General features: G+C 38.6%; 1 protein-coding gene across 5 annotated transcripts in view; it reads right to left on the bottom strand.

Moving 5' to 3' along the window:
• Positions 1-13,638, bottom strand: part of tanc2a (tetratricopeptide repeat, ankyrin repeat and coiled-coil containing 2a) — a 920,169-nt gene that overhangs the window by 164,002 nt on the left and 742,529 nt on the right. For all 5 annotated transcript variants that reach the window (XM_041217622.1, XM_041217623.1, XM_041217621.1 and 2 more), the window contains 2 exons: positions 3,653-3,884; positions 158-324 (listed from right to left, as the gene is read on the bottom strand). In XM_041217622.1, coding sequence (XP_041073556.1) covers positions 158-324; positions 3,653-3,884 — 399 coding nt within the window. The remainder of the gene's footprint in view (positions 1-157; positions 325-3,652; positions 3,885-13,638) is intronic.

Genomic DNA, 13,638 nt, shown 5'->3' with positions numbered 1-13,638 from the left:
TGCCAATTTGAAAACTATAACCTTATATTTATCTTTAATTGAAACAGGCATCAAAATCCAAACTTAATAGCTACATTTGCCATCTCAGGAAATCAACAACTATCTTGATAGCCTTTAATGATCTTAGGCAAGTTTGGCTCATGTCATGTGACCATACCTGAAGTGTTGTTCGAACTGTCACTATTAACTTCAGCCATGATGGGAATTTTCCAATCATTTTAGTGAGAAATGACACAATCGTGTCCCCGTAATCTGGTTTGTGGAACTCTGCTTCATTCAGGCCATCAATTAAGAGGATATAATCTTCATCTGCAATCTTTCGCTCTGAAAGAGAAATAAAATTTACAACTGCCAGCAATAACATTGGCCTTTCATGCACAAAATGGTTATAAAACCCAAAACGCATATCTTTTCGTAGCAACACACACATTAAAATTGGTTTTCATTGAACCAGTGGATTTTCAAATTATACTCCACTGAGGGGCCAGGTGTTGAACAGGCTGAGAAAGAGACAGATCATTGAATTATCATGCCACATTTCATTTTGACGCTTAAATCTGTCTGTAATGCTGATCCCTGTAATATGTGACTCAGAGTCTGAGGTTTATGGATTGCTTGAGACCAAGAGTTCCTAGCTATAACAACTGCTACCAATTGGACATCTTCAAGGAATTCAGTATCAATAAGATGTTCCATGGATAAGTGCACGCTGTCCATGAAGCAGAGAATCAGCTCAGTTTCTGAAACTGCCTACAGTCCAATGTAATTACATTGTGAATGTATTACATCTATCCTCATTCTGAGGCTTGTTTGAAAATACAATAATAGCCACAGCATACATTATTATTGTGAGAAAACGTTCCTTACAGATAGAATAAATAAACATATCAAAATTTACTTAAGTATTCTCTGGGAGGATAGAGAGTTTGGTGGATTTCTGATGAGGTGTCAATTAGCATCTCCACAGCCCTCCATGGCACAATGCCTTCACCAACCATCTTATTTTAGCAAGGGATAACTGAATTTCCATTTAAATATATGTTCAGTGAAGGACACATTTCCGGGTGATAACAGTCGTGAAAAGGAGCAAACAGGCAAAAATAGCAGCCTGCAGTGTTTCATCATTGGAATTTATTTCAGCTCTTGGGGATATAGGGTGATCAGGTGCACAACACTGAGGTCTGGCTTAAATGTTAGCATCTCTCATGGTGCCTCATGGCTCGATATTTATTCCACTTTCCTCACACCTGTGAAATGCTTTTAAAGGTGCTATGTATTTGCAATTTGTTGTTGATCCTCATTACAATTTTGCAGAGGTCTTGCAGACTGGAAAAACCATCAAAAGATGTTGCAGAGTATAGAATCTCCCATGGAGAAGAGCCCCAGCTACATCACTGGGCAGCTGTATAATTTGTAGAACACAGATGGTAAACTTTGAGGACCCCTCCATTTGTTACATCAGTTTTTCTATCAACTTCATGCACCAGTTATACTGGAGGTTATGTTTTGTCATTATATCACTGTTCCTTCTCAAACTTTGCTATTCACCTGTCTGACAGGGTTCCTTTAAAGAATAGGCAACTAATAATTTTGGTTTAAGAGAAAGTGGAAAAAAAACTATGGCTTCTGCAGCTGTTTGATGTTATTCAAGTCTACAAATATAAAAGGAAAATTGTAATGAGTTAAGCAAGTCTCAAACAGATCGCTTTACTATTTGGAAAAATAGTGAGTAGGCGGTTATCAGGAATTTCTGTCAGCAAACTCAGACATAGGTTCATTAGTACTCAAGTTCTGTCGAAGGGTCATGAGGACTCGAAACGTCAACTCTTTTCTTCTCCGCCAATGCTGCCAGACCTGCTGAGTTTTTCCAGGTAATTCTGTTTTTGTTTTTGTATAGGTTCATTAGTGCTTTGCCACTAGAGGCACTGGAGGTTATAACCATTTGTAATGATATTTAATGGTAGAAAGTGATTACAGTGGTTTAATTATTGCAATGGAAAATTCACAAAAAATGACAGAATTTAATTGGAAATCATGTTATTGAAGTCATCCGAGTTATGTTTTAATGGTTGAATTGTGCTATCAAGGTTGTTATATTAGTACTAAGGGAGAGAACATTTTTAATTTCTGCAGAAGTTGTTTATATTACAAACTTCGAGTTGAATTAGAGCATGGGTTAGACGTAGGCTAAAGTTGTGTCTGCTGGTGCCAATGATAAGCCTAAATGCACAATCTTAGAACATTATCCCAGGCTAGGCGATCAAGTGGCACTTCCATTACTCACACTAGTCACCGGAGTAAGTTTGTGGGCTACAAAATTGTGAACAGTAATAAATTGAACTGCATCCACAAAGTTAAGACAGCCATTACACATTCAACTTTAGTCCAATTCAAGTGAAACTTGGTATCCAACAAGTCCAGTTTCAGACTCGGGTCTCAGTGAAAGTATGGTACTCTAATCACTGTATTCACCCTGTCTGAATTTATCCCCGCTCTCAATATGGTCTCCTCTACGTTGATGAGACCAAACGCAGACTAAGTGACCACTTTGTGAAACACCTTTGGCCTGTCTACAAGCATGATCCAGACCTCCCTGTCACTTGCAATTTCAACACTCCACCCTGCTCTCATGCCCACATGTCCGTCCTTGGCCTGGTGCAATGTTTCAGTGAAGCCCGATGCAAACTGGAGGAACAGCACCTCATTTTCCGATTAGGCACTTCACAGCCTTCTGGACTTAATGAGTTCAACAACTTCAGACCATGAACTCTCTCCTCTATCTTCACCCCTTTTTTATCCCCCTTTTAAAAAAAAAATAATTTTATACCCACTTATTTTCATTTTTATTCACTTATTCATTATTTTATCCCTTTTTCACCTTCTTATCCCTTTTTCCATCTTTTCTCTCCAACCTCTGACCCGTCCCCTCACAACACCCCCAAAAGGGTCATCTGCTACTTGTTCCATGTTGTTCTTTCACGGAGCGCTTACCCGTGTTCTGCTACTAACACATTCTGCTTTTTTTAACTTTATGGCACTATCAGCATCCCCTTTAGCCCTTACCACTGCCATTAACATTTCCTTTGTCTTTTTGTCCACGGGATTTTTGTCAATCTCTCCTTAGCTCCCACCTATCACTGGCCTTCTTTCCAGCTTTACCTGCTCCACCCCCTTAAACAATATAAATTTCATCATACTTCTACTTCTCTTTATCTTTGAAGAAGGGTCATACAGACTCAAAACGTTAACTCTGTTTCTTGCTCCACAGATGCTGTCAGACCTGCTGAGTTTTTTCCAGCACTTTCTGTTTTCATATACTATATGTTACTCTCTTTACACCTATTTTTCCCCTTACGATTTTGTCCTGGGCCACATACTTGCTGTGATCGAGGGAGCAAAGCAAGCCAAGCAACTTGCTCTCAGCCACCCAGAAGTACAGGAAAAAGTTCCAGTGTAGAATCCTGCCTAGTTTTCTCTTCCCTTTCCAGGGAGACATCATGTAAAATAGCTTCCAACAGAAACATAGCTGAGATCAGGAATTCCAGAACGAACATCAGTCCTACCTTTCTAAAGTACTCCAAAGCACTGTGCCAAAAAACACCCAATATCTAATTTCTAGAACTTAACTCCTGCTCAACAAAATTTGACCTACCTTTGCGCAGGTTGTCAAGTGGTTCCAGGACTCCTCTTCTAAACGATGCCATGGGATCTTGAACACAGGAGCGTAAGCTGAGCATACTCTGTAAATGCGGTTCCCGGAGGAGCTGCTCCCTATAGGCAACAAGTTGGGGTGATCGACAGAGCAGAGCTGCCACATTGTGCACGAACTCTGGAACTAAGCACGTATAGGCATTGTCTGCTTGGCAGTAATGGTAGGCTACCACCTGGAAAGAGAAGTTTAATGAGTAGTTTCATCTTTTTAGTTCCCTAGTTGACTCAAAAGCAACCTATACAGCCAACAAAGTCAAAAACAAATGCTTGATTTGATCGCACTTTATTCTTGGAACAATTCAAGTTTTAACAAAAAGCTGCAGAACAATCATCGGGACAAATTGCAGCCCTTCACAGAATTTGACACTCTGTTGGGCCTGAAACTTTAAAAGTACTTATAATCAGTACTTATATCTTCGTCTTCAGTTTTTAATTTTTCCTCTGAAATTCTGCTTCATGTTTCATCATTTCATGTAACTATTTTTTTTGTGCTACCAAAGCTGCACTACATATTATTGGAAATAGAATTGATACTGTTAAAACTGGTTTCTGATTAGCTAGATACAAATGTCAAAGACCAATTTTTCAACAGTGTAAAGATTGACACAATTGTGATGGACTTTTGGCTCAGCATCACATTAAAAATATTACAACTTATCAGGTATCGCACTGGTGGTCCCAGCATCAATACTGATCTAAATGTATGGATGTGTTAAAGATAAATGGGCAATTTGTACTGTTGATGTCATCTACTGCGACCTGAAATGAGACCATTCAAACTCATTTCACTAATCAAAAACAAAATTACCTGGAAAAACTCAGCAGGTCTGACAGCATCTGCGGTTAGGGATACAGTTGACGCTTTGAGTCCGTATGACTCTTCATCAGAACTAAGGCATATAGAAATTAGATGAAATGTAAGCTGGTAGAAGGGGGTGGGACAGGAGAGCTTGATAGAGGGCCAGTGATGGGTGGAGGCCAAGAAGAGACTGCCAAGATGTCATAGACAAAAGGACAAAGGGGTGTTGATGGTGGTGATATTAGCTAAAGGATGTGGTAATGGGGACATTAAGGGAAGCGAGCTAGTGGTAGATGGCCCTAGTCGGGGTGGGGTGGGGGTGAAGGGATCGAAAAGGGCTAAAAGGTGGAGATGAAACAATAGATTGAAATAAATTTAAAAATAGGAGGAAAAAGAAAAAAAATATATAGTTGTAAAAAAAACGATAAATTATTAGAAAAAGGGGGATCAGAAAGGAGGTGGGGATGAAGGAGAGAGTTCATGATCAAAAATTGTTGAACTCAATATTTTGCTTTTATCATTTCACTAATCACCTCTTAACAGCTGTCAGGAAAAAAAGTAGTATTATGCACCTGACTGTGCTGGATTCAACCCCAGATCCCACCAATGAGAGATCAGTGTGACTCAATTCTCAGTGGCTATATAGGTGATTCATACAAAGGTGAAGCATTTTTTCAGCTTTGATGAATCTTTATAAGGCAAAGATAGGGGAGAAGTTGAGGGGAGAGAGTAAGTGAGAGAGAAAGAGAGGGATAGGGAGAAAGAGGGAGGGGAAGAGGAAGTCAGAGGGGTAGAGAGAGAGAGGGAGATGGCAAGGTAAGTTGAACAGGTTATGGAGCTTCAAAAGATATGAACAGATCTGATGTCAATGGAACAGAAAGTCTATGTTGTCACTTCAACCAGAGGAGATTGTCAAGATAGAGAGAGGCAAAGGTAAGAGTTGTGAAAATGAGCTCAAAAATTGTCAAGTCAACTTATTAGCTACTCGAGTTGAAAGGAATTTTGAGATGTTAAGGGGGTGAGGACATGGGCTGCATTGGTTTGGTAGAATCACAACTCATGAGGTTTTATGTAGAAGACCAGTTAGAACAATATTACAGAAATTGAAACAACCAAGAAGGGCTTGTACAATAAACATTTTCCAAGAGAATTACCCCAACTGTCTAACAACCATCTTAAATAAACAAATGACAGCTGCCAGCTGGCCACTGTTAAATGAAACAAGAATGCATCCCATTTGCTGCCCATTTTATTCTTCCCAAACTGGCAAAATTTTACTGGATGACTTCAAAGAGACCTCAAATATTCTTAGAAAATCACTTTTTGGATACAGAGAAATATTTCATTGATCCTAACTTGTGAATGAGCATCACAATTAAACTTTTAACAATAGTATTTGTCTGTAGTGTAAATATCCTTTCATATTTTATTTTTGTGCTGCTGCTGTCTCACTTGAGTCAAAGCTGGATGACTCACTCAGTTGGCAATGGGAAAATAATTCTGAATGAATTCTATTACAATGGCTAAGGTCAGCCCTGGTTTTCAGCTTTGTAATTCAGGGATAGAAATAAAGGATTAATCTGTACAGAGCAACAAGCATAAAAGTGGCTCAGGCATAATGTCAGAATAGCTAATAAGAGTTTGAATTGATGAGGGGAGGCTGTAAGAATGAGGCTATGTGGGTTTCCTCAGGACATTGGCTTCAAATCAGCTTGTTTGTTACTTTTGGAACCAGGATTTTGCCCTTGAATTCTAAACTAAAGGATTCAGTTCCTTTAGACCTTGCTTTTATTCAGAATAGAAACACAGCTTCCTCAGTCCGTACTGAAAGCAATGTTAAACATTATCTTAAGACGGACATTTAGGCAGTCTAAAAACTTGAAGCTAAACAACGAACAATAAAACAAAAAGAGAGCATTTTATGGCGATTCATTTCATATTCTCGTTGACGAGGAGCTCAGATAGGACTCTGTTGATGCTACTCTCTAACATACCAGTAGGTGGTGTCTAAGAGGCTGTCATAAGTTGTTCACCAATTTTATTCTATTGTAGATCAAGAACACAGTGTCAGACCAGAGTGCAAATCTACATTTTGCCAGTTGACAATACAATGTGTAGTACATGACACACTACTCTAAAATTAACATGCATTTCGTTAAAATAAACGCTTAAAGCAGCCAGAGAAGATGACCTCAAAAATGGCCTGGAGAAACGGGAGTTTCATCGATGTAAATTTCCACAGGGTTTTTCCCTCTCATTTACTGTAACTTTGATTTCAAAAAATATTGTAAATAAGGTCGGTCATTCCTCTGTGGTTTAGATAGTCTCAGCATCAGGAACAGTTTAAAAAATAGAATGTAGTTAAAAAAATGATTACTGTAATAACACACTCTTGTGGCCATTTGTGTATGCATGTATATAAATCAAATCAGATTAAATCAGTTTGAGTTGGGTATTGGAACTACATGTGTGTCTCCAGTATTTCCCTCTGGCAAAGATACCACAATTAGTATCATCATTCTTCATTCCATGTACTTTGCCATTTTTCAGATGTCGTCTTTGTTTAAATAGTGAGTGGTCATCATACTGTGGGAAGGAATTACCAACCACCACGGTATGAGGGAAGTGAAATATCAATGAAATAGAGCAATTACTTCAGAAATTTACGTATAAGCATGTACTTCAAAAAGAATTTCTCAATGTAGAGAATTGCCTCACTGCTCAAAATTTGGGGATAGATTTATTAATCAAAATTAAAAACGCACAGTTTTTCTGCAGCAACAGAAAAGCTATTTGTCACAATTCAAACTAAATCATAACTAATTGGCAACTAAAGCAGGGTTGCAAACATTATTGAATAACGACTGCTGATTCATTAAGCTTTAATCAACCACAATGGACCTAACAGAGATATTAACAGCTTGGGGGTGGAGTGGCAGGGTGGGTGGTTGGGTGCAGTTGCAGTGGATCCTGAAGAGTGGAATATGATGCTTCAATGATGCATTTCACATCTAAGTTGCGAAGGGATGGGGAGTACATTGGACATGCCCCAGATTGGGGGGTGGGGGAGGAGAGAGAGAAACCAAAAGACAGAGACAGACTAATTCTCACTCTCTTTAATAGCTGATCATCAGTAATTATCAGTTCAACCTGCCTGCTCTTTCCCCATATCCTTGCAATTTTTTTCTCCTTCAAATATTTATACAATTATCTTTTGAAAGCTGTTTTTGAATCTGTATGCACCACCTTATCAGGCAGTGAATTACAAATCATAATATGGTTGTGTAAAAAAGATTTTCCTTTGTCACTTTTGAATCCTTTGCCTAATAACTTAAATATGTGCTTGCTAATTATCGACACTCAGCCATTGGAAACAGTTGTTTTTTATTTACACTGTTTAAATCCTTAAGTTGGAATGTTCTGTTGTTAGAATTAGAATGTTCATATTTTCTAACCATTAAACAAAATAGAGATAATAATTAAGAGGGTTTGCACATCATTGGTACTTCTTTTTAACTCCTTCCCATTTCTTCCTTTGTACAGTTTTAAAACTATTCAAAAAAATAAATTGAACTTGAGTAAAGTCTTCTTAAGTAGTTTTGAAAAACAACTTAAATACATTTTGTTACAGATGGAGAAAGGGCTTCTATCATTTAGCTAACTAAACGTTACTGAGAAATTATGCACATTGCACATATTCAGATACCGGATCCGTTTTCTAACAACAAAATCACCAAGCCTAGGCTGGAGGAATAAGCTGAGGCCTTTATTGCTAACTTATTGAAAGGCACACAAGGCAGAACTTATAATTGTGAAATATGTACGTTTATTTTATTTAAACTATAATTTCTGATGTTAAAAAATACCATTATGGCAGATGAATACAGTTTGATTACATCAATAAAGTAGGACAATGTGACGTGTACAATCCTTTCTAAAATGTGATGGCTTTAGAGGGTTCACAGGAAAGATTTATGAGAATAGTTCCAGGGATGAGGGGCTTCAGTTATGAGGACGGATTGGAGAAGCTGAAGTTGTTCATCTCAGAGAAAGTTGAGAGGAGATTTGAAAGATGTGTTCAAAATCATGAGGCATTTAGCCAGAGTAGATAAGAGAGAAACTGTTTTAATTGGTGGAAGTGCCAAGAACTAAAGGACACATAAAATGATTGGCAAAAAATCCAAAAGTGACATGAAGAAAACTTTTTTTATGCAGTGAGTTGTTAGAATGCACTACCTGAAGTGATGGAAGTAGATTCAATTGTGGCTTTCCAAAGGGAATTGGATAAGTACTTTACAGAAAAAAATTGCAGGGCTACAGGGAAAAGAGGGGAGAGTGGGACTAGCTAAATTGCTCTTGTAGAGTTCTGGTAAAGGCACGATGGGTCAAAGGGCCTCTTTCTGTGCTGTAATCATGTGTGATGCTATGCATATTGCCAACTACCGCAGTCTTGCCATCCCCCAGAACAGTTTTTACTAATGAATGCTTCAATGGCCTCACTCCACCTCATTTCACTTTGGTCCTTCAACTCAAGCTTCCTATGCACCACCACGCTCTTCCTCTTCTCTGTCCTTAATGACAATAGCCTTCAGTTGTATCACCTCGGTAGCAGCAATGTGTACAATCTACAAGATGCACTGCAGGAACTCACCAAGGTTCCTTAGACAGCGCCTTCCAAACCCTCGACCACTGCCATCTAGAAGGACAAGGGCAGCAAACACATGGGAACGCCACCACTTGGAAGTTCCCCTCCAAGCTACTCACTATCCAGACCTGAAAGTATATCACCATTCTTTCAATGTTACTGGATCAAAATGCTGGAACTCCCTCCCTAACAACACTGGGTGTATCTACAGTACATGGACTGCAGTGGTTCAAGAAGGCAGCTCAGTACTGACTTCTCAAGGGCAATGAGGAATGGCCAATAAATGCTGGCCAAGCCAGCAGCACCCACACCCTATAAAGGAATAAAAACAAACCTCATTCTCTGGAATACCCTCCAACATCTTTGCTTCTTTCCTCCCCAGTTCTAACATCTCATTTATTTTTGACCATGCCTTAAGTCAACTCTCCAAACCTTTTATGTAAGTGCACCATCTGTTTCTACACTGTGAAGCACCTTGAGATGCTTTCCATACTAAGGGCACAAAACAAAAATAAACACAAGTTATTGTGAGGTCACACATAAGCATCTATTGACAGGTTGTGGAAGTTGATGCATATCGTTTGGTTTCTATCCTCATTGCTATTATTCCCAAAAGATTTTTTTACTTTGCAAACCCAGTTAGTAGGCCAAGAGTTACCTAGCTCTGTACAGCCTGGCCAAGGCACAAAGTGACTTCACTAAGATGCTTCTCATAGGATGTGCATGCCTCTTGCTGTCAGATCACAAGTCATTGATGTTTAATAATGCAGACAAAAAACATTCTGCTTGAAGGCCAATTTAGATTTATTTGAAATTTACTGCTCCTGATTAAAACAGCTTTCCATAATTAAACTTTAGCTGCACTGTGTTTCAGATAATTAGATGCTGACCTGACATTCTGGATCAATTAATTTCTGAAATAAAAATGTTTCCAAGCATTTCATGGATGCTATTAAATAAAATACCATTTATTCTGTTCCCTAACTTTAAATAAGGTGCATCATCAAAACAATTTTAAATTAGGCTATCCATATGTGTGAAATTTTACCAAATTCAGAGTAAAAGTAGTAATGTTCTATGAGTTCTTTTAAAATACAATGCACAAATATGGTAATCAATAACTGGCATTGTTTACAGCAATAACTTGTATTAATATGATGCCTTCAACATAACAAAGTGACCCAAGGCAATTCACAAGAGTTGGAAAAAGCAAAATTTGATACTGAGCTACATAAGGAGATGTTAGGGCAGATAACAGAAGGCTTGGTTAAAGAGGTAGGTTTTATGAAGCGTTTTAAAGGAAGAAAGTGAGGTCGAGAAGCAAAGGAGGACAGAACTGAGTACAAAATATTCCTGGAGTCAAGGTGTTCAGGAAAAATAGGGAGGGAATAAGGAGAGCATTACAGTATTGGAAAGAAAGGATGTTCCAGAGAGCTCCCAGAGAATCTACTTGGCTAGGACTAAGAAACAATAAAGATACTGTTACATTTGTCAGCATATTCTATAGGCCACCAGCTGTTGGAAAAGATGTAGAGGAACAATTAAAGATAAGTAATAAAGATAAGCAAGGAGATTACAGATAAGTGCAAGAATAGTTATAATGGGGTGCTTCAATTATTCTAATTATTCTGGGATAGCAGTTGTGAATAGTGTAAAGAGCAGATAAGGGCAAGAACTCTGAGGTTATATTCCGGAGAATTTTCTACATCAGTATGTTCCCAGTCCAATGAGAAAGGTGGCATTGTTGGACCTGGTTCTTGGAAATGAGATGGGCCATATGGCAGCAGAGGAACTCTTTAGGGACAGTAATCATTATATAATAAGGTTTAGGTTGGCTATGGACAAGGTCCTGGAGCAATCCAGATTAAGAATAATTAACTGGGGAAAGCCAACTTCAATAGGATGAGAAAGGATCTGGTCCAGATAAATTGGAATCAAAATTGTCAGACAAAACTGTAACTGAACACTGCCTTTAAAGAGGAGATAGTTTGGGTACAGTCAAGTATATTGCCATGAGGGGAAAGGTAGGACAAACAAATCCATAGCTCACTGACTATGTCTTTTGTCATCCAGGAAAATGAGGCAGAAAAAGATTGCATATCATATATATCAGGTGTATAATGCAATTAAGAATCAGACTCAATATAAAAGGATCAGAGAGGAATTGAAAAAAAACACAAACAAGAGAAGCAAAAGGAGAGCATGAGAAGAATCTGGCAGCTAACATAAAAGGGAATCCAAAAGTCTTCTACAGCCGTTTAAATAGTAAAATGGTGGTAAAAGGAGTGGAGCCCAAAAGGGATTTATACATGGAGATGAGGGCATGGCTGGCGTGCTAAATGAGTTCTTTGCAACTGTCTTTACCAAGGAAGAAGGTTGTTGCCCAAGACTTGGTAAAAGAGGAAGTAGTTGAGGAAGCGAATGGGCTTAAAATTGGTAAGGAGGAGGTATTAGATGAGCTGGCTGTATTTAAAGTTGATAAGCCACCAGGAATACAATGCACAACTATGGTAATCATAACTGGCATTGTTTACAGCAATAACTTGTATTAATATGGTGCCTTTAACATAACAAAGTGACCCAAGGCAATTCACAAGAGTTGGAAAAAGCAAAATTTGATACTGAGCTACATAAGGAGATGTTAGGGCAGATAACAGAAGGCTTGGTTAAAGAGGTAGGTGTGGCCAAAAATCCTTCTTAGAGGACTGGAGAATTGCAAAAGGTACCCTCTTTCTCAAAAAAAATAGCCTATGGACAAGCCCAGCAATTATAGGCCAGTCAGTGAAACCTCGATGGTGGAGAAGCTTTTGAAACAATAATTAGGGGTAAAATTAATAGCTACATGGGCAAATTTGGGTTAATTAAGGAAACCAGCACAGACTTGTTAGGGGAAAATTGTGTTTAACTGACTTGCTTGAGTTCATGATGAGGTAACAAAAAGGGTAGATGAGGGGAATGCAGCTAATGTGGTGTACAAGGACTTTGAAAAGGCGCTTACTAAAGTGCCAGACAACAGACTTGCAAGTAAAGTTGGAGCTCATGGAATAAAAGCGACAGTAACAAAATGGATATGAAATTGGCTGAGCGACAGGAAACATTGAGGTCATTTTTCAGAATGGAGGAATATTTATAGTATGGTTCCCCAGGAGTTGGTATTAGGACCCCTGCTCTTCTTGATATATATCAAAGACCTAGACTTCAGGGCACAATTTCAAAATTTGCGGATGACACAAAACTTAGAAGTATTGTGAACTGTGAGGAAGATTTGTGTTCAACTTCAAAAGGACATAGACAGGTTGGTGGAACGGGTGGACAAGTGGCATATGAAATTTAATGCAGAGAAGTGTGAGTGATTTATTTTTAGTAGAAAGAACAGGAAGAGGCAGTATAAAATAAAGAGTACAATAAAGGATGCAGGATCAGAGGGCCTGGGGGTATATGTGCACAAATCATTGAAGGCGGCAGGGCAAGTTGAGAGCATGGTTAGAAAAGCATATGAGCATCTGGGCTTTATAAATAGAGCACAGAGTGTAAAAGCAAATAAATTATGATAAATCTGTGTGAAACATTGGTTCCGGCTCAACTGGAGTATCGAGTCCACTTCTCAACACCACACTCTTAGAAGGATGTAGAGAGGGTGCAGGAAAAATTCAAAAGAATTTTCCAGTGATGAGCAACTTCAGATAAGGAGATAGATTGGAGAAGATGGGGCTGTTCTTTTTGGAGAAGGAAGATTGAGAAGAGATTTGATAGAGTATTCAAAATTAAGAGGGGTCTGGACAGGGCATTTAGGGAGAAACTGTTCCCATGAAGGTCAAGAATCAAAGGGCACCAATTTAAGATGATTGGAAAAAGAAGCAATGGTGAAGTGAGAAAAAAAAATTGTAGCAGGTGATTTAGGATCTGGAATGCACTGCCTGAGAGGGTGGAGGAGACAGATTCAATCCTGGCTTTCAAAAGAGAACTGGATCATTATCTAATGGGGAAAAACTTGCAGGGCTACGGGGAAAAAGGTAAAAGACTGGAATTCAATGAAATGCTCTTGTAGAGAACTGGCACAGACACGAAGGGCTGAATGTCCTTCTACTGTGCTGTAATTCTAGAGTGGGAATTCTAGAGTTTAGCTCAAGGCATGGCCTCCAATGCTGGAACAATTAAAATTTCTGATGCTCAAGAGACCGGTATTATCTCAGAAAATTGCAGGGTTGGAGGAAATGACAGGGAAAGGGAATCATGTCCAAACAGAAAGCATTATCTTCATTAATGAGAGAAAAATATATAATTTCCAAATACATTGCCTACCACTCAAATATCCATGTTTAAAATGGGTAATAATGGGCAAAAACCAATAACAATTAACCATTTGCATTAACATCAATTTGAAAATTGCCAGTTATTGCCTCATAAGTGCTCTATTCATTTCAGGCACTAACAACCATGCTTACTTACTAGTCTTACACTTCATTAAGGTGTACTGATGGCA

The sequence above is a fragment of the Carcharodon carcharias genome, chromosome 23, assembly GCF_017639515.1.
Source record: "Carcharodon carcharias isolate sCarCar2 chromosome 23, sCarCar2.pri, whole genome shotgun sequence".
In the NCBI taxonomy this organism is placed as follows: Eukaryota; Metazoa; Chordata; class Chondrichthyes; order Lamniformes; family Lamnidae; genus Carcharodon; species Carcharodon carcharias.
The sequence above is the reverse complement of the archived record's forward strand: the minus strand, read 5'-3'. Positions and strand labels throughout refer to the sequence as shown.